This window comes from Equus caballus, chromosome 17 (assembly GCF_041296265.1).
Source record: "Equus caballus isolate H_3958 breed thoroughbred chromosome 17, TB-T2T, whole genome shotgun sequence".
In the NCBI taxonomy this organism is placed as follows: domain Eukaryota; kingdom Metazoa; phylum Chordata; class Mammalia; order Perissodactyla; family Equidae; genus Equus; species Equus caballus.
Window position 1 is genome coordinate 31,646,708 of NC_091700.1, and position 26,320 is coordinate 31,673,027.

The 26,320-nt window shown below is 37.3% G+C and overlaps 2 protein-coding genes and 1 long non-coding RNA gene across 15 annotated transcripts in view; 1 reads left to right on the top strand and 2 right to left on the bottom strand.

Annotated features, from left to right (window-relative positions):
• Positions 1–26,320, top strand: part of NBEA (neurobeachin) — a 671,317-nt gene that overhangs the window by 458,871 nt on the left and 186,126 nt on the right. For all 13 annotated transcript variants that reach the window (XM_070240236.1, XM_070240226.1, XM_070240227.1 and 10 more), the window contains 2 exons: positions 3,696–3,839; positions 22,295–22,431. In XM_070240236.1, coding sequence (XP_070096337.1) covers positions 3,696–3,839; positions 22,295–22,431 — 281 coding nt within the window. The remainder of the gene's footprint in view (positions 1–3,695; positions 3,840–22,294; positions 22,432–26,320) is intronic.
• Positions 746–21,333, bottom strand: LOC138918500 (uncharacterized). Its single transcript, XR_011427940.1, has 3 exons — positions 21,222–21,333; positions 984–1,074; positions 746–872 (listed from the first exon to the last, which is right to left on the bottom strand). It is a non-coding gene; the product is annotated as an uncharacterized lncRNA (long non-coding RNA).
• MAB21L1 (mab-21 like 1) lies at positions 24,174–26,092 on the bottom strand. The gene is given in 1 exon segment (NM_001257130.1): positions 24,174–26,092. A coding segment is annotated over 1 exon segment (1,080 nt). The 3' UTR covers positions 24,174–25,012.

Genomic DNA, 26,320 nt, shown 5'->3' on the forward strand with positions numbered 1-26,320 from the left:
TTGTTAATTTCTTGATTAATGGCTAAAGAGGCCAAGAAGTGCACTCAGTCCAACATGTCTCCTGAAGATAGATGATCTCAAATAAATTCTCTTCCCAATCAGATTTTGATTTGTTAGGTGTTAAACCAATTCTTTCTAAGGACAGTGTTTATAAGCCTTGTAATGAGACAGCCCTTTGAGACCTTACCTCTTTTTTCCTGTAATTTTGATGAATGAAACTCTAATTCATAAAGGATATTGTGATTGAAAAGCACCTTTGGATCTTGTACACTTTAATTTAGATAAATGTTTGGTGCAGTATCATAAAATCAGGAAGTTTACTGAGCTGCAAACTGATAACACTTAAGCAGGGGTGAGAAGTTTGGTGTGTGTTGGAATGGATTAGTTTAATATATATCTTTTAAAGACATAATGGTTTTACTGCTTTACAACTAGAGGAGATAAAATTGAAAGCTTAATATATGTTTCAGAGCTCACCTTCCTTTGACTACAATTTCTTTATTGATTTATTTTAGTTTTAATAACACAAGAGTAACAAAAAGCATTTTTTTAAATAACAAAGCAGATTTCACATGGTTGTGATACAAGGAAAAACTTGCTTTATAGGTTGACTCATACATAAAGGGCTTTATTGACTATTTCATGTAAAGAACCACATTCCCTTTTGTGTAAAAGCATAGATTCTCCAATTTGCCCCCAACCTCTGAGATATCCTGGGATCTTCAGATTAAGAAATATCCAGAGGTAACTTCTATGTCTCAGTTTATTCATGTATTCAGTACTTGTGAGGGCTTGCTCTATATCAGGCAGTGTGCTGAGAACTGAGAATACAAAGACAGAAGCACGTTTCCAGTCATCAAGGAGCGTCCAGGCTATGTGGAGATAAGAAGCAAACAAACAATTATGATACTACCTATAACAACTATCGTACCAGGATTCATAAGGTGTGGTGCAAGCAGAGGGGAAAGAACACACAAACTCACCTTAAGAAATCAGAGAAAGGAACGCAGGATAGACTTGAACTTCAGGTCAGGAAATGTTAGTGGCACATCTGCTGGGTACCAGATGATGAGGCTGCAGAACAAACACATAACAGATAATACCTATGCATGGTTGAGTTCTGTGTAAACTGTGAGAGTACAGATGGGTTGGTTAGGAAAGGCACTTGAAGGAGATGAGTTTTGAAGATCAAGTAGGAATTAGCCAAACAAAGGAGGAAGGAAGAAACATACCATATAGAGGGAATAATATTAGCACAAGTAAAGAGATAGGTGAAAGCACGACATATTTCAGAAGCTATAAATGGTCCAGTATTGCTGATGGGGAGTAAAGAAAGACAATGAAAAACTGGTGATAAGAAGATAAAAGGCCTTGATCAGCCATGCTAAGGACTTTAAATTTTATCTTATAGTGTAAGCCTTGCATTGAGTGTTATTGATTAGAAGGAGTTAATAAATAAACAGTATTAAGTAGGAAAATATTCTCAAATTATTTTTGTTTTATAATAATGAATGACAAAAGTATGGAGGATGGTGTGAATAAGGGAGCTATTGAAGTCCTCTAGACCAAAACGATGATGGCCTGAGCCAGAGCAGTGGCAGTCACCTTATAGGATAAATCCTAGGCTTGTGACTTAAGTAAGTGGGTTGATCAAAATAGGAAGAGGTAGAGAAGCCAGAGATGATTCCTTCAGTCAGGGAAATGTGGAATTAGGATATCCATCTAAAGATGTCTAGTAGAAATGTGGCTATAAAGACCTCAAGAGAGACTTCTTGGTTATTAATCAGATTTGCCTCTTTTGTTAGATGATGCAAGCTCCGAGTTTCTCAAATTAAGTTACTACCCAAGAAGCAAGAAAGTTAAAAAGATAGCTACCCCCATAAGATTACTCCCAGCTTTATATAATCTAGAAACCACATAAAATTAAGATAAGGTTCTGGGGCATTCAGTAATCAATACCCAATCTTTTATTCTAGAAATAAGAATCATCTATCGGCCAGTGAAAGAGAAATACACTTATAACCCATTTAATTCCCCTCACCTCCCATGTAGCATTGATTTGTAATAATACTATTTGTCTCTGAAGTATTTATCAAAATATATACTTAATAGTCTATTGTTTTATACTATAAATATAAATATAAGCTATATTTAACCATGCTCTCTAAATGCTATTATCCAGTAAGAGCTGGAATGACGGACTATCTCTCAGCCACTGACACTCTACACTGCTATCGTGACATTATTGTGTTCCTCAACATATGTTTTTTTACTCCTCTATGAGCTACCTTTGGGCCAGTTTGTTAAGGTTTAGCAAACGGAATTGGCTCTGAGTCACTGCCAGAGTGTGCAAGCTGCAAAGAAAGAGGCTAACACTGTTTTACAGTGCAAGTTTATGGCAGCTAGACGCACTGCCAAGGAAATGATTGAGCAAATATCAACAGGCAGTAGTGGTCTGTTGGAAACCCTATATTGGGCCTAGGAGAATTGACCAAAAGTATTATTATTTGTTAACTGGGAAGAATTTTGGCCAAAGGCATGACAAGATTGGGAGAGTAATTGCATGTATACATAATACAATAACATCCCCTGCAACTATGATCCAACACCATCATATAGGAGTGATTTATTAGGCTCCCATTTTCAGGAATATATCTACTACACCAAATGAGATGTGAAGGTATTTTCCTAGTTAATGCTGGTCCTTGAAGCCTATATCCTAATACTACAGCCAGAACACAGTAAATTACATTTTCTTCCTGGTTGAATTCAAACTTCAAATGATATGAAATAGAGATGTTTCTTAGCTGTATTTCATATATATAATGTTTCATATTATATTTATATAGTTTACTTGCATTCAGATAATTTTAGATTCATTGTCACCTGTCAAAGTAGGTATTTGAATGTAAATATTTGTTAAGCAGTCAAATTCATGAGGGATTCAAAAGCATTGTAATTTCTAACCTTTACATTGATTGACATGCTAATATTAGGTCAGCTTTTGCCATATTAAGTTTTTCTGACTTTTTTGTGTTTGGATTTGGGCCTTTTGTACTATTTTATGTAACAAAATAAGGATGTCACTTTAGAAAGCTATTATTTATTTCGTTAATTGCTAATGAGATAGCTATTGCAAAGTACATTATGTGTCTGCATCGTTGCTAACTCCGCCTTTCTGTAGCTTCTCAGTTACAACCATTTCTCCCTTCAGATGTGAATCCTTTCTTGTCTTTTTCATGCTTATCTCATCTACTTTCAAAAACAATCTGATCAATTGATTAGTTATTTCACATGAAAGTATAATTGTGAGAAATTGTACAATTTTATCCATCAGAAAATCAAGTTTTTGGTAAGGTACAGATTCTTTGTAGAAAATTCAGTGATCTTAGAGTCCCAAGATGTGAACTGTAGTCCTTTCTCAACCACCAGCCAACACCTAGGTCCCTCAACAAGGCATGTAGCTTTCTCAGCCTGTTTTCTCATCAAATAAGGATAGGCGATTACACCCCCTGCCTTTCTCACAGAGTTATTTAGAAGACCAAACAAGATAAAGAAGGTAAAAATGTTCTCTAATTGTAAAGTAGTATGTAAATGCAGCATATAATCATAAGAAACTACTAGATTATTTCTAATACTCTCTGAAAGCAAAACAATCACAATGATCTCAATTATTCTATTTCGGTTGTGATTAGGCACTGAAGAAGATGTAGTGAAGTCAAAGAAAACATTCCGAAGTCAAGCCATAGTGAATCAGAACGCAGAGACAGAACTTATGCTGGAAGGAGATGACGATGCAGTCAGTCTGCTACAGGAGAAAGAAATCGACAATCTTGCAGGTAAATTTTTAAATATTTTTCTTCTGTTTGTTATAAGTAGCAAATGCACACAAAGTTGCTAAATTTAAAATCTATCTCCTGGTGAATAAGTGTCTGTCAGTGGTTGGAACGATGCTCAATCATGTGAATGTTAATAATGTACTTTATCTCATTTCTAGTGTTGAAGAGAGGAAAATAGATATCAAACAAATACATATTTTACTAACAAATAAATAGCATCCACTTTCTGTGTAATAAAGAGTAACTTTTTAATATAGGAGAAATAATGTATAGCATAAGTTGTTTCCATTTAACTGCCTAAATAATTGGGAGGGGATAACAGAATGATAGACTCATTAATTTATATATGACACTGACATGCTAACAGCTATGAAGAATAGCCACTTCAGCCAGGCGACCATCGACTTTGCCATTTCCTCCCTGCTGTCACTCTTTGGAATGTCCCTCCCTGTTCCTGGTTTTTGCTCTGTCCCCACATTGCTGCTACTCACCACTAGCAAACATTCCTTCACCCATCCACCCTCAGTTTTCACCTTGTCCTGGTGCTGTTCTCGGGTCAATTCAGAGCAGCATCTATAATGACCAGATGGGATATGGATATTCTAAGAGTGTTGGCCCATAACCTTTTTTGGGTTTAAAGGACTTTTGAGAATCTGATGAAAGGAGATTGCTTCATGAAGGTGCGCATACAATTTTGTACACAATTTCAAAGGATTCACTAACCCCTGGAAACCAGATCTAGGATGGAATCGTATCCTAGATCTCTGATTAAAAATTCCTGCTGTAGAGTCTAAAAAAGTATCTGAGTCTTACCTCTATTCTCTATATTCAGCCAGTACAACAATGGGGTGGCAGATGGCAACAGAGAAGTGGACTTAAACTCATCATTCTGTTTACAAAGTAGCACTCCTCTATCCAGGAGTGTGCTGAAAATTATCCGGCATGCTTTGTGAAAGCCTCCAACGATATTTCTACCAGTTAGAGATTTCTCTTTTTTACCAAAAAGAAGATGTTCTTGTTAATTGTAAACTGGAGATGGCACATTATTCTCCCTCTTCTAGAAAATGTTTAACAAGGTTATGCTAATATCAGTTCCTGGATATGCTTATGTTATTAACATTTCTGTGTCGTGAAAACTATTTTTCCTATTTAAAACTAATCTTAAGTCCCTGAACAAACGTTTGCCTCGAATTCTTAAGTAAATCTTCACGTTTTGGTTTTGTTGTGGTTTGTTTTAATAGTTCAGAGATTTTATCTGAGACCATTTGGAAATTTAAGCAAATGAAATCTATTATTTCTTTTTGCCTACAGATTTGTTTTCTCTTTTCCTGGTCTTTTTCTTGATCCTAAAAAACTAGAGAAAATTCACAAACATGATTCCTGACCTTTTTAGATAATGCATTGCCTTTCCTCATTCACATATGCTAAGAGATATGTTCAATGATTATATAATTTAGTTTAGACTCTCTGGTCTAAAGACTAAAGGTAATTAGTTGATACAAATTTGGCTAGTACCTTGAAGTTTATTATAAGATTGATTAACCCAGAGTGACACGATAGTGACAATGTTACATAAAAATCATTTTCAGAAGTTAACTACACACCAGTATGCTTAGGTTTTAAAAATCAGCTGTTGATAAAGTTTCAAAACACATAAATAACTCTTTTTGTTGTTTAATAAATTCTTGTCCAGATAGTTATCTTTGTCTTAGAAATTGAAATTTGTTAAATAAAAATATCGTTCCTTATTTATAACTTATGGTTCTGAGTAGCTCAATAGTGCTAAACTGCCTAAAGAAAACTTTGCTTCTGCAGAGATCTAAGTCCAAATCAAAATCCAGGAAATCCTAAAATCTGTATACAAAATTAATATAATCTGATGTTTGGTGTCTGGAAATATTATGTAAAATAACAAATGCCTATTTTCCAGCTCTGAGATGAAAATTACAGGTTTATCCTCTCATGATTTAACTTAGTGGTATGACTTGCGTATTATTAATATATGAAATGTACCTTCAAAAATATAAAAGTATTAGAGTTCTTAGATGTTAGATTTTATATGAATGAATACACCATTTTTATAATAATAATGGTAAACCTAAACCTGCCAATAGCACAATTATACAAAATCCTATTTTGCTGACATGCACACAGATGAGGAGACCATGCATTACAATTTGTCAGTATGCAACAGTACTTAATAGTCAAGTTAAATTCAAGAGAGAAAAATATGCTAGCTAAAATAGAAAACTAAGGGAAAGTACTAATGTAGTTGAGATTAATTCTGTTTTTTGGCTTAAAAGATAGGGTCAGTTTCTGTTTATAAAAAGAAAAATAAGAGGAAGAAGAAGTAGCCTGTCTTACTAGGAGCCAGGCGGTGTTCACAGGGCTTTCTGTGCGGTAACCTGCTTAATATTCACAACACCCTATGAGGTGGACACCAGGATTACCCTAATTTTACAAATATAATATACAATAGCTTGCATAAGGTTAAGAAGTATATAAAATAATATACTTTCTTAAAAATATGTAGTATAGGGTTTGAACTAAAATACACCAAATAGTGTATATACTTCTAAAATGACGTAAAAACAAGATCCTCAGTTTATAACTCATTTTTTACACTAGCTCCATTTACTACACTTCAAAGTCTATGAATATGCATAATAATTGATTTTAGTTGTATATACATGTTCCCCAAAATCATTCTGGTAAACTAAATAAAATCTGATAGAGTATTTTTAGGATGATTTCGTTTAAATATTGACCCTTTCTCATGTTTTCTCCATTTTCTTTGGAGTTTTCTGGTTTTAATAAAGATAAAATGTTCCACAAAGTTCTACCGCTTTACATGTCACACAATTTTCCATTTCACTTTTGGTTCCCTTTCTTCCCAAGCTGTTCATCTCAAGAGGCAAGTTAAATGTGTGTGATTATTAATTACTCAACTTATTATGTATTGTAGTAAATGGCTTATATGATTACGATATAGAAGTAAGCCAATCAAGTAATCGTTACATTAATAACACCAAACTTAATTTGTTTTAATTGCTTTTTTAGTTTGTAATGATTCACCAAAGTGAATTAGCACCTAAGATTCCATATGTATTTCAGTTTACTAATTATATTGTTACTTAAAACATTATAATTAATGGTTATAATTCAACTAATTTTAATTGAAAATCTCATTTATTTTAATTTGAAACTTAGCTTGGCAAGTTATTTCTTCAAATAACTATTGAATAACCAAAATTTTAAATTAACTCACATTTATGTCATATATTGACAAGTGAATGATTTAATTTAACTGATAGATTGTGTCCGACTACTGAAATGTGTTTCATTTCTTTTAGAGTGGTAGTTCTGTCACATATGCTGAGTGATAGGAGAAATATTTTACATGATAGAATTGGAATTCACACAAATTCCTTTACTTTTACTTCCCAATATTAATAATTTTGCTAATTTAGGGAATTCTGAGTTGTCGATGATGGTGGTGGTCCTTTATGCTTTATCAGTTCCATAAATTGTAAAAAAATATTTGTTTTGTTTATAAATGTAAGCTGTTATTACCAACAATCCACCCTTCTGTTTAACGTCAGATAACTTTAAAGATTTCCCACAGGCCTACACCATTGTCCAAACTTCTTTCTTTACCTGAAATATCCTTTGTATATCTCTTCTATACTTTCCCTTATCTCTTATGAAAATCTCTACCCATTTTTTGACCTACTTAAAACACTTTATGAAGTATTCACTGGCCAATCTTGTCACTCCCATAACATTTTTTTGGCAACAACTCTATGGAGATATAATTCACACACCATACAATTGACCCATTTGAAGTGCACAATTTAATGATTTTTTAGTGTATTCCAAGTTATGCAACTATCACCACAACTTTAGAACATTTCACCTCTCCAAAAAGAAGCCTCATACTCTAACTATTTCCTCCATTTTCCCATCCCCCCTCCACAGCCCTAGAGGACGACTAATCTACTTTCTGCTCTATAGATTTCCTATTCCAGACATTTCATATAAATGGAATCATATAAAATATGTAGTCTTTTGTGACTGGCTTTGTTTACTTATGATAGTATTTTCAAGGTTCATCCATGTTGTAGCATATATGTCCTTTTTATGGCGAATAATACTCCATTGCATGGACATACCACATTTTATTTATCCATTCATTTTTTGATGGACATTTGGGTTGTTTCCACCTTTTAGTTATTACGATTATGCTGCTATGAACATTCATGTACAATATTTTATGTGAATATGTGTTTTCATTTCTCGAGTATATACCTAGATGTGGAATTGCTGAGTTAAATAATACCTCTCTGTTTAACTTTTTGAGGAAGTGCTAGACTTGTTTTCAAATTGGCTGCATCATTTTATGTTCCCATCCAGTGTGCAGGGGTCCCATTTCTCCACCTCCTTCCCAATGCTGGTTATTATCCATCTATTATAGCCACTCCATAAAATTTTGATTATATCATTCTTAAGACACTTATCACATAAAGCCTTGTATTGTAGATGCTTTTCTTTATGTTTTCTCTCTCCTTTTAGACTCTGAATTCCTTAAGGTTAGCGACCATATCCCATGTACCTTTGAACCATGAAGAAATCTTCCAGCACAAATACTTGCCTTTAAATGGTTCCCATTGAAAAAGTTCATGTAGGTAAAGGAAACGAGAGAACTGAGATAATTGTCTGGTTAATTTATATGAAAAACAAAAGACAAAAAGAAAAATTTGTTTTGAGCTATTGAAATTGAGTATTTGGGGGCTTGAATTATCAGATCATCTGCTCATAGTAATTGAATCGCTCAAATAATTACTCATCTCATCATTTAACTTTTCCAGGGTAAGAACACCTAAAGTTAAGCTAATCTCTGTTCCATCCCAACTTCCGCTAATTATGTCATTTTAACTAAATGTTTCTTAAGGTTCCCATTTTTAAAGTCAAGATACCACTGTGACTCTTAATCAAAAACATATTTTCTCTATCACATAGAAACAATGTTCTATGACCAATGGACTATAATGTTATTTTGAATATTTAAAAAAGAGTAATTAGTATAGGAAACTAGCAATATGAAAAAGAAGTATTAAAATATGAGAGTTGGATTTTTTTTTTTTTTTTGAGGACTATTAGCCCTGAGCTAACATCTGCCACCAAACCTCCTCTTTTTGCTAGGGAAGATTGGCCTGAGCTAACATCCATGCCCATCTTCCTCTATTTTTTACCACACCATGGCTTGATAAGTAATGCATGGTCCATGCCTGGGATCGGAACCAGCGAACCCCAGGCCGCGAAGCAGAGCGTGTGAACTTAACTGCTGTGCTGCCAGGCTGGCCCCAAGAGTTGGATTTTTTTTTATGTGGTCTTTTCAAAGTGGTCAATTTATAATCCTTTACACACACTCGTACACATACACATACACACACACACATACACCATTACCAAAGTCAAGAATCTGAAAGTCAGAAAAAATGCATTATGTGAATTTAAGAATAAGAAAAATATAGAAATAAGGAGGAGGTCTACTAAGAGAAACAGGGTGTCATCAACAGGAGGTTCTCCTAAGTGAGAGTCACCTGCCCTGCATGACTCACCTTTAATGCCCCTCACACTTCCCAGGTGTGCTTTCACTGACGTTTAGAGAGCAATACCTTTCAGATGGTTTTTCTTATTGTTAACTGGTCAAATTGTTTCCATCTCCTGTCATCTTTGTTCTACTAATTCAAAGTGAAAGCCGGTATCAAATGATGGGGTGGCGGGACCGTTGCTTTGAAATGTTTTTAAGGTTGACCATTCCTACGGCCCTAAATCTCTATTTGACCGCATTCACACACTCATCTGCTTACTCATTAACATCTGTTGCATACTTAGTATATACAACTCGGGGAGACTGATAGGAAAAAACTCATCAGGAGAATGAGCCCTGCTACGACTCCCTCTCAGTAACTCAAATGACCAGGAAGATATGGCATAGAATATGGCTACCCTAATATATGAAAGTAGACAATTACAGTGATCAAATAGGTAATTTAGGTCTTCAAATGCTCTAACTTGGAATGTCCAGATACCAGAGGCAAAGTTGTATATGTTTATAAATTGAATGTTACCTTAAAACTGAGGTAAGAAAGGAAGGTAAAGCAAAATACAGAGTATATAAGAAGAAGGAAGAACTCAAGATTCTAGAAAAATATAATAAAAGGAAAACAGAATTCTAAAAGCTCGGAGTTTTTCAGAAAAAAAATGTTATTTTTTAAAAAAAAAGTATGAGCCAAAAGCACAGAAAAATGTTCTTATAATTGTTTAATGGAATAAGAGAATAAGTGCTATAGAAGAGAACAAGTCAATGTTACGTAGATTCAGATCAACTCTGACTCACATTATGTCTGCCTTAAGTCTAACTACCTCGTGAAATACAATTCTAATATGCTTAATGAATATTCTTTCCCTGGCAAAATTAGTACTTTTTAAAAGATTTCTTCATATTTATTTTTATGTAGTTTTAGTTGCAGAGTCTAACTAGAATTGAATTGACCTGATATTTGTATTTAGGGGAAAAATTGTCTTTTAAACCTTCTGGATTCTCTAAAATGCATTTTGCTCAGGATTTTCCCCTTAATTTTAAAACCCATGTGTATTTCAAGGGAAATTTAATCCATATGTCCCTGACTCACTCACACTTAACTCATCAAAATGTTGTTTGGTAAAAGCCATTTGATGTCGAAAAGGCCTTATGAGTCTTTCTAAGTCTTTTTTCTCTCTCTTTGAATTAGGAAGTTGCTTTGCAAGTCATAAATACTATACCCAAAGGGTTCACATTCAGCTTCAAACACAGAATTCACAAAGCTCTTAGAGACAACATTAACACATGCCCATTTCTTACAAAAGCTAAAATATTTAAATTTCTTACTTAAGTTTTTGATTTGGTTAATAAGTTGTAAAAATAAATAAAAGTTTCACCTTGAATATCTAGCCTTCTTAGCCTCTCTTCATTATTTTTACAATGTCTACAAGGCCTTTTTAGAGTCTGCAAATATCTTGCTATACTGTATTTCCAAAAATGTATGTCCCCTTCAACCATGGATTCTGTAGTCTATAAAAACACTTTTACAGTACTCTTAATTGTAACAACATTCCTGCTAACCAAACTTTGTAAATTTAAAGTATAATAAAAGGCTGTAATTCAACTGTATTAGACATCAACCACGATTCAAATCATATATAACTTTCTTACATCTTTTTTTATTTTAAGAATAAGCTATCCTTTGTTACGGGGCACGTGTTTCACAAACCACAATGATAAGGTCTATTCTTTCTAATACAGTGCTCTAGTTGAAACCCATTTTTATTTTTTACTTTTTTCTCTGTGCAGAGAATTTCCCATAAAGTAATTCCTCTACAGATTATAGTTCTACTTACTACCAACCTGAAAAATAGGGGTAATAAACAACTCAAGTAACTTATCAATAGACCGCATTTCTCCTATACATAGGGGCCTAAACTTTCACAAAAGTATATGAATGAGAATATTAATCACCTACTGGAAATATATGGGTCATCTTGTTTGTCACACTTGGAGAAAAAAAAATATGAGATAAAACTGTTTTCCTCCTGCCAAACTGTGGATGTTAGCACCTGGAGAAGAGGAAGAGATGAGGTATGCATCAGGGTATCACTGCCACACCTACAGGCACCCTGGTGCTCTCTCTGAATGACTTCGGTGCTAATTCAAACATTACGTGTAAAACTGATTTTGTGGGGCTGGCCCCATGGCCGAGTGGTTAAGTTTGCGCGCTCCGCTGCAGGCGGCCCAGTGTTTCGTTGGTTCGAATCCTGGGCGCGGACATGGCACTGCTCGTCAGGCCACGCTGAGGCAGTGTCCCACATGCCACAACTAGAGGGACCCCCAACGAAGAATATACAACTATGTACCGGGGGGCTTTGGGGAGAAAAAGGAAAAATAAAATCTTAAAAAAAAAAAAAAAAAAACTGATTTTGCCACTACGTTTAGAGCAGTGCTATATAAAAGGGCAAGTAAGTCTTTCTGCATACTGAAAATATTTTATTTATTTATTTATTTATTTTATTTCTATGGCTTGGTGCTTACAGAGCCAGAGCCTCCAGAAGGTACTTAAACAGCACTAAGGACAATCATTTACATGGCAATCAATTTATAAGTAGTTATCACAGTAGAATCTGCTCCATCAGTTTAAATTGCCAATCCAACAAATAGAAGTCTAGAACTTTTTATCAGCAAAAAGAAGAGAAAGTCAGGCTGTGTTTGCTATCTAAATATTGTTAAATATCTTTTTCCAGATAAAATGTATAGGCAGTCTTTTTGATCAGAAGGTGACATTGCAATATTTTATGGGGTTTTTTTTGTTTTTTATTTTGCTCAGGAAGATTCACCCTGAGCTAACAGCTGTTGCCAATCTTCCTCTTATTGTATGTGAGCTGCCACCACAGCATGGCCACTGACAGACAAGTGGTGTAGTTCTGTGCCCAGGAACCAAACCTGGGCTGCCAAAGCAGCGTGAGCTGAACTTAACCACTAGGCCGCTGGGGCTGGCCCTGTTTTATGCTTTTTTAATTCAAAAGTTCTGCTGAATTTTTCCTTCATTTTAAGTCACTAAAGATGAACAGCTGAGTGTAGTTGGCAGTGCTATTCCTGTTCAATTTGTGTCTAAAATAAGAATGTTAAGAACTAGGTATCATGGACAACTATCTAAAAAAATAAACCTTGTGGGGCCAACCCTGTGGCCAAGTGGTTAAGTTCACGCAATTCACTTTGGCAGCTGGGGGTCTCGCCAGTTTGGATCCTGGGCGCAGACATGGCATCGCTCATCAGGCCATGCTGAGGCGGTGTCCCACACAGCACAACCAGAAGGACCTACAACTAGAGTATACAACTATGTACTGAGGGGGTTTTTGGGAGAAGAAGAAGGGGAAAAAAAAAAAGATTGGCAACAGATGTTAGTTCAGGTCCAATCTTTAAAAAATAATAAAAAATAAACCCTGCATTTAAGATTGGGCTGTGAGGAGGAGTCTCCATTCAGCAGCCAGTTCTCTAGGGGGTAAAATCAAGCTAGATAAGTAGCAAGGAGGTAAGTGAGGATGGGCACATGAAGCTAGGAGATAGAATTTGCATTTGTTGAGAGAAAACAATACCACAGGCTGATAGCATTACAACCTTATGAGCTGGGTATTATACTTCATTTTAAGATGTGGAAATTAGGTTCAGACATCAGAGTATTTCTTCATGATCACATAACAAGCAGAGAGATGAGCCAAGATTTAAACCCACTTTTCTCTCTCATAAGCCTATGTTCATTTCACTACATCAGTGCTTTTTAAATTTCAAGTTGCAACCCATTGGGGGATTAGCAAATCAATTACATGGATTACTACTAGCATTATTTTAAAAGAAATAGAAAAGAATAGATTTGAATAGAAAATGTCAAAATTCATCACACATAGTAAAGATAAGAGCTGAAAGGATCTGTTGGGTCCTTGTTCTCTGAAGCCACATCCCAACTTGACTCAAGTTCATGTGGTTATCTAAGCAAAAGAAATATAAATACTCAATATCTACTATATGCAAGACATGAGGATGAGTGGTTGGAGTAAAAAGACACATATGATTAAATTTCCTGCTTTCAAGGAGGTTGTAGTCTAGAGGGAGAACAGATTTAAACAAAAAAAAAGGAACAAGAGAAAGAAGAAACCTAGACATACAAAGGAAACCATGGTAATGCAAAATAGGACCTTTGACCACCAGGTGGATTCTGGAAAGCCTTCCTAGAATAGGTGTTTCCTATCTTGAATCTGGAAGCATAAGTAAAAGATTTAGAAAGATTTAAAGAGTTGTTAGAGACAGTGGGAAACATCATCTGCTAAAATATCACCTTCACTGTGAAACTACAATGGTTCTGAATTATTCAGGTAAAAGTAAGAGGTAAAAACGTAAGGGAGTCTCTGAAGTTGAGACCAACAAGCTCACTGGCAGAGCTGCACATGCCCTGAGGAACCTGGATTTTATCCTGAAGGCCACAGTGAGACAATGAACGATTTTAAGCATGGCAATGACGAGATCCGATTTATATTTTTTTAAAAAGTCATTCAGGCCATTGTGTAGATTAGGTTTCAGGATACCCAGACTAGAGGTAAGAGGCTATTGTCAAACCAGAGGTGATGAGAGCCTAAACTAAATTGGTGATGGCAAGAAAGAGGAGAAGGGGACAATTTCAAAAAAGAATCTTAAAAGGTAATATCTGAGGGACTATGATAATTGACTTGTTATGAGAAGTAAAAATGAAGGGGATCTGGAATGAGAAGAAGTGATATAGAAACCAGTAAATGTGTTTAGGAATGTGAAGATGCAGGGTTTAGGGGAGAGAGGAATGAAGATGGTTGGTTTAGCTTGGTCTTTTGGAAATCTAAAATTTTCAAATGGATATAAAGGTTTGAAATTTGAAGAAGAGCCCATCAAGGATACCAAGGAAGTCAAGTGGTAAGAGAAGCAGAGAGCACGCCGTGCTCTAGAAGTCAAGGAACTCTAGTTCAGCACTTTTGAAACTGATATTCCTTGGAACACAGGTATTTTGAAATATGTTAATGAGGGGAAAAAAGGATAGTTAAATGTGTTTGGGAAATTCTGGGTTTAAAAAGTAAAATGTTACACAGGTTTTTGTGGGGCTTTTTTTGTTAATAGTCTTTTCGAAGCCTTTAACATATTAGTTAATATGTACTTCCCTAACACCTTGGCCTAAGTAGATGATGAGGGTGAAGCCAAAAGAAGTGAATAGGAGTGCAGAACTAAGGTAAAAACTCAAGGCTCGAGGGTCAACAAAGGAGGAGAGACAAAGATAACGGAGTAGCTGGAGGGGGCAGAGGAGGGAAGGACCAAATCCAATGTAGAGGGAGTAGCAGGCTTGAACAGGGTGAAAGAGACATTATCTGAAACTGGAGAAAGAGAGATAATGATAAGTGCAGAGGCAGAAAATTCTTTAGATAAAGGAAGACATCAAGATAAATCACAGAATTTTTCTTCAAAAATATAAATACTTCATTTATTATACCATGAGGATGGACAAATGTTGATATGTGAATTTTTTTAGGAAGAGGCCATGTATTTAACCATCTACTCAAAAAGATATGTGATCCCCAAAAAGGATAAACACCACTGCTTTCCACTGTAATACCTGAGCTTTAATCTTTGACTCCTTAACCTAAGAAATCTGACGTTCAGGCTATGTGTGTTTTTTCAGTTTCATCTCAAACTGCTCTACTTTACATATCCTAATCCCTGGCCAATCTTAATTAGTCCTATTCATATACAACATCTGTATGTTTGTTCAAACTCTTCCCCTCTGCTTGCAGTGCTCTTCCCCCTCATGTCCACTTGTCCAAATCCTCCCCATCCATTACAGCTCATTTCAAATGCCGCTGCTTCATCTTGTCATGACCACAACCTCCCCCCCCCCATAAAAAGACCGGAAGTCCTCACAGTTCTGTGAATGTCTATAGAATCTATCATATAGGTTTGTTATGAGGAATAAATGAGATTAATTCATGTAAAGTGCTTTAAAATGCTTAGCTAAACCCGTTCTCCCTTATGTCATTATTCGTGTATATTTCTTGTCTTTACTGTGTAGTATAAGCTCTTTGTGGGTAAGATCCATGTTTTACACCTTACTGCATTCTCTCTTAGTGCCCAAAAGAGTGAATAATTTTTGTTGACCATATGAATGAATGAATGCTGAATTAAATGTCTCTCTAAACATATAATTTACAAAGAGGGAACAACTTATGCACCAGGAAAAATATGGCAGTTATAAAATTATGCCACTTAAATTTTAAAAAATAGTATGCATATGATATAGCTAGAATGACCAATTACATAGCTCTCATTGGATTTCAGGACATTTTTAAATTTATGTTTTCTCTGAAATGCAGTGTCTTTCATATTTTTAAAGAACAACTTGAAATAAATACCAGAAAAGTATAAAAGATGTAACCTGTTATTTTAAGTGGTCTTTTTACCAAGACATATAAATGCAACAATGGTGTATATCATTTTCTATATTCAATTCCATAAACACAGATCGCATACTATGTGACAGGTACTGTGTTAGATGAAGAAGTTAATGTCCCTGTCTTCAAGTAGCTTATGCCAAATGGGAGAACAGACTTCTAAACACATATATTCAATATCTTCTAAGTGCTGTTGTAAAGATGTACCCAGGAGACCATAGGAACATAAAGGCAAGGCACGTAGTCCAACCAAGGGATGCAGAGATGTGGGCCTCCTGGTCCAGTAGATTTAAATCATCTCCCCTAGTGTATTCAGTCTTCCAGTCTAGTAGGGATTTACTCTTCTCCATCATTAAATGATATCCCAGTGCCATAAAAGAGTCAGTGCCCCTCCAGAAAGTGAAAAATGTATTCCATATGTTGAACTAAATGTGATATAACTGGAAACACAAATCTCAGCTGGCTCACCTATTCACTCAAAAGGCAGAGCAAATTATCACAATGAACATTAAAATTATCACTGGTTTTTAGTATATTTTTGTGCTAGGAAATAACTCAGTGATATTTTACTTAGTATATATGCTTTGTCAGCTTTTTCTTCTATAGGATCATTCATTGCCTTTATGGAAAATGCGCTAGTTTTTGTTGGTTTCTTTTTAACATAAAGAATTATCTATTCTACAAATAAATTGAAAAACATAAGCCAGTAGGTTAAAGTTAGAGCCTAATCAGATTGTCTCTCAGTACTTTTTAAAATTATTTTAAACACATTACATAAGATTTTAGATAATGTTAGTACAAAAATAGATGTTCTACCATGATGAACAGATATTTTGTTAAAATTCATTCTTTGATTGCTCTTATATGGAGGGCTCTGTTCTTTCTGTTTCTGTCTCATAGTATGTTGAGTTTTGCCGGAGATAGGTTTACTCAGATGTTAAAAGACTAATGTATGTTCTTAAGCATCTGTCTCATTTCGCACAGCAATAATCTAAGGAGACCAGTGCACTAGGAGGATGCATGGCTATTGTTAATTGCAATCTAAGGATAGATTATGTTCAAGAAGTCATCAGAGAGTAAAAGAGGCCACTTCTTGGGCACAGTGAGCTTTGTATAAAATTGGGTTTACAGAGTGTTTATAATGGATACTTTGGTGTGTGTGTGTGCGTGCATGCGTGTGTGTGTGTGTGGGTGCATGTGCTAGGGAGAGAGGGGATAATGCTGGGAGTTAAATCTGTAATTCTTGAGGTATGTATTCTATTAGTTGTTCAAGTTATACTTTCCTGATTTAAGCAGAAACATTCTCTAACTATTTTCATGCCAGAAAAGTTTTTGAAAACTTCAAAGGATCATTATTCTGATAATCTATTTGGACCACTATCAATGTTCTCTGTATATAAAGAAAAAAGTCACTGTCTAGAGATTTTGTTACTATACTTTCTCTTCTCTTGAGGCATTTCAAATGCCTGCAACCCAGGGAACTATCCTGGATAGCTGGAATCTAAGATCTTCTGCAGCATTTTCCCCTAACTTCCTTCTCCCCCGGGACATACCCAGATACCTCCACCTTCTTAATACCTAAAGTTTTCCTAGGGTTCCAAAACAAAGTTCCAATTTTCTCATATTCTTCAGCAACTTACTTTAAGTTCTTTTGAGATTAAAGCATTTTATTCTTTTAATTCTGTGGGAGAAACATTTTCTTTAGATTGATAATGCCATACTTAGAAATACTATAAGTCCAGAGCAGTGATAGATATTTTAGATATGTTCAGTCACTCATGCTGTGAGTTATTTTCCCATGAATTTTATCACATTATAGAAATAATTTAAAAAATTTACTTCCTTATATTTTTGTCTTAATTTTTTTTAGTGATATCCTTTTACATGAAACATAAAGGATTTCACATTTTACTTCTTCTAAATAATATCAGGATTTTAAGTTTAATAATTTTAAAAATATTAGTCAATATTTATTATCCCCAAATAATGATCTTTTAATGATCCAAAAGCAAATTGAACATGTGGTCTCAAGTAATTGAGGTTGGAGAACAATCCATACAGCTAATAAAATTTTGTTATATTAAACTAAGTTTAGAAAATATTCAAGTGATTCTAAAATATGTTGTAATTTCATGTACACTAAATATAGTTTTTGCCAATTGAAAGTCAGCAAATAATTGTAACAATGCCAATTTTAATTAAACTTCAACTTTTAGTCCCTATATATGTATATTCTTTGTTGTGCCTTATATTGAAATTTGTAAAGAATCTTAGCATTGTTTGAAAGTTTAATTGCCATATTTGCCTTCTAATATCTAGAATGCTATTGCCTCCCCTAAAAAATGATTAATTCCTGTATCTGAGAAAAAGAAAAGTGGCCCCTGACCTCTAGAAACTGGCCTGACTCCTTACAAGGAGGCCTCAGCATTGTTGGGAGGTAGCTTGTCTGGAGCTCACAGCTAAGCGGTGGTGTTCTCCTGTCATACATAAACAACCTCACAGAACACCAGCATCAGGCAAGGTCACAGGATGATGACGTGAGGTAAAAAACAGCGTCATAATTTTGTCTAAGCACAGACAGAAACAAAGTCACTCTGCATACCACCTAAATACCAAACATCTCCCTCTCCTGGCTAATGTGAGTGGCTGCTGCTTCTTTGCCGATCACAGCTTTAGCCTGGATCAGGTCTGCCCTCTCTCTAGATAGGATTTACTAAGACACCCAATCTCGGAATCATCCCTGCTCCCTGACAGAGCCCAATCCAGAGCAAAGCCCTGCTTCCTTGAACTCTTCTCAAAGTCACTTAACCAAAGCTCAGATTCTAAAACAGGTTTTTTTCAACACCCTCTTGCTAAGTCGCCCCATGGTTCCCATGTCTCCCTCATTGCAGTAAGCCATAAACCCAACTTTTTCACTACAGAGGTGTTCCTAGTGGTCTTTGGCAGAAGAGTATTGACACATCTATAGTGCAAAAATTGTGAATATTGAAGTAGTAGGTGAGAATGGAGAAGAGCTTTGTAAACTGTAAAGTTCTATTAAAAAGTTGATGTATTATTATCAAAATTTCTAGGCTTGGAATTTTGTTTTCAGTAGAATCATCCAAACCCACAACTATTTTTTAACATTCTACTTTTAATATATTTGATGAATAGCCCTTTTCAAATATAAAACATATGTATTTTCTACTCTAGGTTTACCATCTCAACTGATTAAAGATTCTATGGTTCTGAAGAGAAGTTCATTCTTTTAAAGATTCTTTCCATTATGTTGGGTGATCTTTGTTCTGGTTCATATTTTAAATTAGCATTTAAATTAATGACAAGTCATACTTCTATCCTTTTTTCAAAAATAGTAATGGGTCAATATTTCTCAAACATTATATTGACAATTCTGAAAAGCAATGTTTACTTTTCCTTTAGTTACCACATTAGATGGTGGAATTTTAGACTGTTGTGTGCATTAATACCAGGGGAGAAGGTTTTGTCCCATCCATTTGTTTAACTATCCTTCAATATCTATCACTATACTTCTCTGTGTGCTGAGAACATTATTACAGTTTATCCTTTTGTTGCTACAATAGTGATTGGAATGAATATATCTACTTTCAGTACCCAATTCACCATGCTAAGCAAGGTCAGGAGGTCAAATTTATATTTAGTTGTCCTCTAGAACAGAACCTGCTAGATCATCTCTGGCATCCAGAGATGCTGCGCTTTCTAAAGTCTTTTTATTTGGAAAGGGATCGAGGTTTTCAAATAACCAGATCTTCCATATGCAAGATCTGCTGGTTTGTGATTGTGACTTGTGTAAACATTTTAATATCGGATCCCTAAAATCCAGAGGCTTCCCCAAAGGGGATTAAAACATAATCCCCTCTCTCTATTGCCGTAGTGGATTAATTCTGTGTTCTCGCCGTGGCTGGTTTGCTCCCTGAAGGCTGCAACAAAAAGACTCGGTGCTCCTTACACATGCTATGGAATTGGAAGTTGTAATTGGAGAGTTCCAAAGGACAAGGGTAAAAATGACACACTATTAAGGCTGAATATTTCATGATGTGTCTTTCTTAAAGAAGGCCCAGTTCGAAGCCCTTTCATAACCCTCTAGAAAATCTCAATTCAATAGAAGGAGATTGGAGTAAAATCAAAAGGAAGTGCAGTCTCCTTTCAGGCACGCAGAGAAACTAGTAGAGAAAATGTGTTCCCTGTTAAAAATTCACGGAACTGGGTACTTAAAATTCGTAATATATTTCAGTAAATCAGTGTGTATGGCTTTGATAATGTATTTCGTGATTTTTTTCAATTTTCTCAATTTAATTGTTTGGATATGTTAAATTACTTTTTTGAAGAAAGAAGCAGTTCGCCATTTTTAATGTTTTTGACCATTCTTCGTCTCCAAATGCCAAAAACCTTTATTAAAATAGAAATCGTTAGCCTTCTGTGTTTAGAATGACGACTTTTCTGAGGTCTTAGCAAGGCCCAACCATACAGAAGACCACACTTTGTTTCCGATGTGAATCGCCTCACCTTCTTTCTCACCCCAATCACGAGGAAAGCTGATTTTCTCCGGAAGGGAAATATGAAAAGTGGCGTCCAAAGGAGCGTCCTGGCGGCTGAAGGGTTAAGGGAGCGGTTCGAACCGGCCCGAGCGCTGGGGGACTGGAGCGGGCGCGGGAGGCAGGAGGCGCCGCGGAGCGCGCACAGACCCTCCAATAAACACAAAGGAGGGCCTGGGGAATAGAAACCCAAATCCACTTGTAATCGTACAAGAGATTCGGGCGTAATTACTTGAGCAACCTAGATTAAGATTGATGAGCCTTTAAAGTGGCGCTTCAGATCGACCGCCTCGCCCTTTGGAAAGAAAAACCTTGTGGAGCCGTACTGGATCCCGACTCCGATCGGCTCCGCGGCGGAAACTGCCTGCGCGAGACCCGGGCCAGGAGTCCGCGCGCCCCGGGCCGGGCCCCCCGGTGCGGGCTCCTCGGGGGTGGAAAGCAGTAAAATAAAAGAGAGGGCTTTGCTTTAGGCTGACCCAGGCGGTCTTGATCGGGGCGAAGGCTGACACTGACACAGTTTGCTTCTTACCCACCCCCTTTAAGTGCGACAGCCGCCGATTCCCATTCCGCAGCAGAAAGGGCACGGCTTTGTGCAGGACGGTCGCGAAGTCGGTGTGTGCTACTGCCTGGAAACGCGAACTTCTCTGCACTCCCCGCCGGCCGGCGGGCCTTTTCGCCGGGGCCGTGGCCGTGGCCGTGGCCGTGGCGGGGCGAGCTGGTCTCCGCGAGGAGCCGCCGAGGGGCCCGGCCCGAGCGGCCGCAGGGGACCTACCTTTTTACTGTCTTTCTCTTCCTGTTACTGCGACTTGATTCTATGCACTTGAGCGGGCTGGGGGGATGGAAGGGGATGTAATGCGCCCTTGCTACAGAAAAGTGAAGGAGTTCTTTCTTTCTCATTTCCTTGTCTGTATTTTAAGTCCAGGATAGCGAGGAACGCCTCCCCTTCGGGGAACTGTGAAGGGGAAGTTTTGTAATCCCCCTTTGAATTAATGTTCTGAAACGTGAAATTGTAATTTTCAACATTAACTCAGATTGAGGGAATTCGAAGTAAGCACCTGAGTAGGCACATTTTCTAAAAATCTCTGACTGAAGCTTACTTAGTTCCTCTAGTTTCAAAAGTTAAGAAGGAGCGCTTTTCGGACACTTTTCTGAGAATCGTTTTGTTCAGGCGTCCTGCAGTTTCATCACTTTTGACTGATTCTCGGTGAGAAAACCACTACTGCGATTTTCGTTCTTTTCTGCATAAGAGGTGTATATAATGTCCGTGTGTGCGCGTATCTGTGTCTGTGGCGCGCCTTAGGACGCCGATATTAATCTTCTGCAAGATGCAAACATGTTAGTACGGTGAAATTTATATATTTAGATCCTATACCCCTTCACCTCCTCCCGCCCCATCCTTGGGGAACGCTGCTGCCGAGTGGAGCGGCTTTACACGACGGCTGGTCTTGGGGGCAGTGCTGACTGCCCAGGGTCTCTCTGAGAGCCGGTGGTGCTCAGTGGAGAACGGGGCGTTAGAGTCCGTTCTGCACTTTTAAGTTGGCTAATGGCAGCGTCTCACCAACCATGTAGGATTTCTAGGCGGAGGTTGCAAACTTGCTTGCTAAGGGTCACTTATTCGGTATCCTGACCTCTTGGGTTTTTATAGAATTATCTATCTCTAGTCTCGTTATAAGGTAATGTGTAAAAGCTAAGCAGACCTTATCTCACATGAAAGGAGCTTGCCGCATAGTACAGGAACCATTTTTTTTAGCGCATCTTTAAAATTTAAACCCTATGGTACCCTTCTGGGAGGGAGCGGGAGAGGGTCACAGGGACTCAGCCTGACTCAGTGCCCTTGTCTTTCAGGCCCAGTGGTTCTCAGCACTCCTGCCCAGCTCATCGCTCCCGTGGTGGTAGCCAAGGGGACTCTCTCCATCACTACGACAGAAATCTACTTCGAGGTAGATGAGGATGATCCTGCCTTCAAGAAGATCGACACGAAAGTAAGTTAAAATGATTCCGTATACAGTACTGGTGGCTTTGTGGCAGGAAGTGGTTTTCAGTTTTACTTGGTTTTAAATGACAGTGGGGGAGGGGAGCACAGTCCCATCTTTCTCATAGAAAATAAAATGAATGAAATAACACATGCTCTATTTTATGGGATTGAAGAATATATTAACGATTTTAAATCCTGTATTGCCAGAGCATGCACATTTTAACAGTCTGTCTGTGAGTGCCTTTGTGTGCACTGGGGCTGATGTGGTAGTTAAGCCAATTGCTCCCACGTCCCTGGGGTACAGCATCTGAGGCTCTCTGGGAAGACTAGGAAGGGTCTTATGAAATTTCTTATTATGATCACTTTTAATTTCCAGAAGTGTAGATTTCAATGTGAATTATTATTCTTTGAAAGGTTATAAGGAAACTGGGTGAGAAACCATTTAGATATAAATTCATCTCCATTATTACATCCATTTTTCACTCCTGAAATGAGTGGGTTTTACATGTGAATTTAAGAGGAAGAAAAACTGATTCTCTGAGAAGCTTTTATTTAAATGTGTATACATAGTAATATCCTAGGGCTCAGATGTTTAAAGTTTGTGTTCTTCTGTGGGTGTAATACCAGAAAATACATATTTGGACGATTTGAAATGCATAAATAATGGTTTATTATATCTTACTGGGTATATTTTAAAACCTGAGTATTACGGAAGCTCTACACCCCTGCACTTTTCTTCTGAAATCAATTTTATTGTTTTAACTTTTATGTTACTGTATAATTTGTTAACTTTTTCCTGAAGTTAAGAATTCAAGAGCATAAATGTCATGCTAGATAGTCAAGCATTATTTTACAAAGATCTTCCTTTAGTTTATTTTTCAGAAGCAGTTATTCTAATATAGTCAAAGACAAATGCTCCCATAGAGCCAGAACTTTATTATTTCTATTTAATTTTATACGGAAATAAAGCATTATAAAGTAGAATAGCAAGTGAAAGTCTAAACTTTGCCCCCACCTGAATTAACTAACTGCCTTAAGGCCCAGAGGGGATGAGCCCTGTCAGCACTTGTTGACAATTAACGTTCTCTGAAGGATAGTCACAGGACTGCTTTGATTTCTAGCTCCAGAAGAACTGAATTTTTAAAATGAGTTTGAATGTAGTGTATTTAATTTTAAATAATTTAAAGTTTGTCTTTATGCTTTTATCCTTAGCTTGCCCTGTGAAGTAAAAAGGAATTTTGGATTTCTGATTATTTAGCTAACAGAACCCTTACTGCATAAAACCAGGTTTGACATAAAATGTTCAGAAATTATCTTTTTATTAGCATAGTTAGCTTTCATACACAAATTTCAAAAGTTTCATTATGACTTTAAGTTCATTTTCTCTGAGTTAGTCTGATTTTTAACTTAGCAATCTTTACTGTCATAACATATTTCTTCCTTATATTATCAAAAATCCTGCGGAAATACTAACCCAGAAGAGCAAGCTTTCAAGGGTAGATTTAAATTGTGTCTGTTGTAGAAAGGAATACTCTTCTAAATAAGTGAGAAACTGAGAGTAGACTATTATCTTCTTAGCTATACTGAAACACCTTTTCTCCAACGTTTTAAGGGGTTTTTTTAATGATTCATTAGTGTATTTCTCGAAATGTTTAAAATATTCAAGTGGGTTCAGTTTTCAAAATCTTTTGATAGAAAAACAATTTAAACTGAGACACAACAACTTTTTTTACTTCATTTATTAGCTTCTAATTAAATAAAAACCAGCAACAGAAATTAAAATCTAAATCACGAAAGTAATTATCCAGTGTATTTCAAGTGCATTTTTCAAATATATAATTCAGATATTCAAGCGTTATTATATAAGCTGAATTCAAATTTCTTTGAATATATTTAAATAACATTTCAAGTATATTTATGGAATGTTAGAAATAGAACAAGCAATATATTTGAAACAAAATGTAAACTTTTTAAAGTTCAGACACTTTCAAAGACAGATAAAAGTACCAGGAGGAAATCTACCTTTAAATGTTATCTGTTAGTGGAAAATGTCTGGAAGTATCCAAAATGGCAATTTAACTTCTGTTCACCAAATCACAAAACACCAACATCCACACTTTCAAAGACAATGTGAGATCACAATATTTGTTACAAATCAAAATATACATTACACTTTCCTTCAGATGGCATATCCAAGTCGTGTTTACTCACAGGCAGAGGCACCTACATCACCAGGATTGTGATAATCCTTTGATAATTAGGCGGAGCTTCGCTGTGGTCTTGCATTACAGCCAGGTTGTTTTCCGGGTGTAACTGTGTACTTTTCAAGGGAGATAGGAAATCCTTTGTAAAGAAGTCTTCTAATACTTGTGGGTTTGGGTTTTTCTCCATCTGCGTCCCCTTTTTGTTTTGCTCCCCTTGGAGGGGTGGGTGAGATGAAGCCTAAACATTGTATTATTATTCCTTTTCAAGGAAGAGATTGTTTGCACTATCAAGTGGAATATCAGATAGGAATCCAACAGGAAGTTTACACTTAATTAGGACTTTGAGAAGAGTAATCACCTATCGGCTCTCGATTAAATTGTCCTCTAAAGTTTTTCCAAACTTTTCGGGTTGGTCAGGATCTCTCTTGCCAGTCGCCACGTTTGTTTGGCAGCGTTCTCGAGAGCCGAATGAGGTTTGCCTTGAAACAGATCTAAGTTCGGTAGGAAGTAGTGAGGACACCGCCGGCATTGCAGGCAGGAGATAAGTTGCAGCAAAATCCCGTTAAGCCGATCACCCAGGCAAGACTCGTCCCAGTCCGACTCCCGGGGATGCTTTTCACACTCGTAGGAAACCAAAGTCTTCATGTGGTAATTGTTCAGGGGCTGACCCGGCAGTTCAAGGTGACGATCCCGTAAGGTTTTGAGGATGGAGAGGCATTTCTTTCTGCAGCCCCCCATCTGCAGTCTGTTCTCCGCTTCCGCAAACTGCAGCACCCATGCGTCGCTCTCCGCCGAGCTCTGCTTGCCGGCCAGGGAGTGGCACTCCTTGGACAAGAGATTGAACCCTTCCGCTTTGACCTCCGCCACCCGGTTGGGTCCCGGCCAGGGGATGTGGGGAAGTGGCCAGTGGGCAGCACTCCTCGGCCAGATCCCGGTGCATTTAAAAGCCGGGGTGATCTGCACCACGTACCTATCTCGGATTCTCAGTTTCACTTCGCTGGTGTCTGCCACCATCTTTACCACATCCCTGTAGCTACACTTGTCTACGGCTTGAGCCACCAGCGTCTGAAACCTGGACCGGATTTTGCGCGCCGAGAGGTAGCCGGAGGCGGTAATGAATTCCACCCAGAGGGACATGCTCCTCTTGCGCCCGTCGCTCAACTTCAGCACCGCGCAGCCGGGCAGCGAGCCGTCGTCCACAAAGTTGAACACCCCCATTTGGTTAAGGTAAAGCACCACCTCGAATTCAGTGGGGGAGATGACCTCGAGGCCCTCGTAGCGATTGTCCATCTCGTTGAGAGAACTGATGAACCGGGGCTCCTGCACTTCCACTTCTTTCAGTACGTCGGAAACTACTTTGCAGACTTCCCGGATAGTTTTGGCAATGGCAGCTTTCCTGGCTTGGCATTTTTCATTGTAGTATTTATTCAGATGGTAGACCAGCTTGGCCTGGGCCGCGATCATGTTGGGGCAGAGATCCGGATTGTACACCGGAGTCTCGCAGTAAGCTGTGGGATCCAATGCGGCTGCTAGAGCTGGAGCCAACTTCGGTGGAGAAACGGGCCGCTGCGCTCAGAAATGTATCAAAAACGTCTTTCCGATGTGCTGCAGCTGTGGATTCCTAGCTACCGCTTTCCCTTCCTTTTATCTTTGAGCCCAGCCGGTCTTAAAGTGAAAGATTGTTCTCCCCTT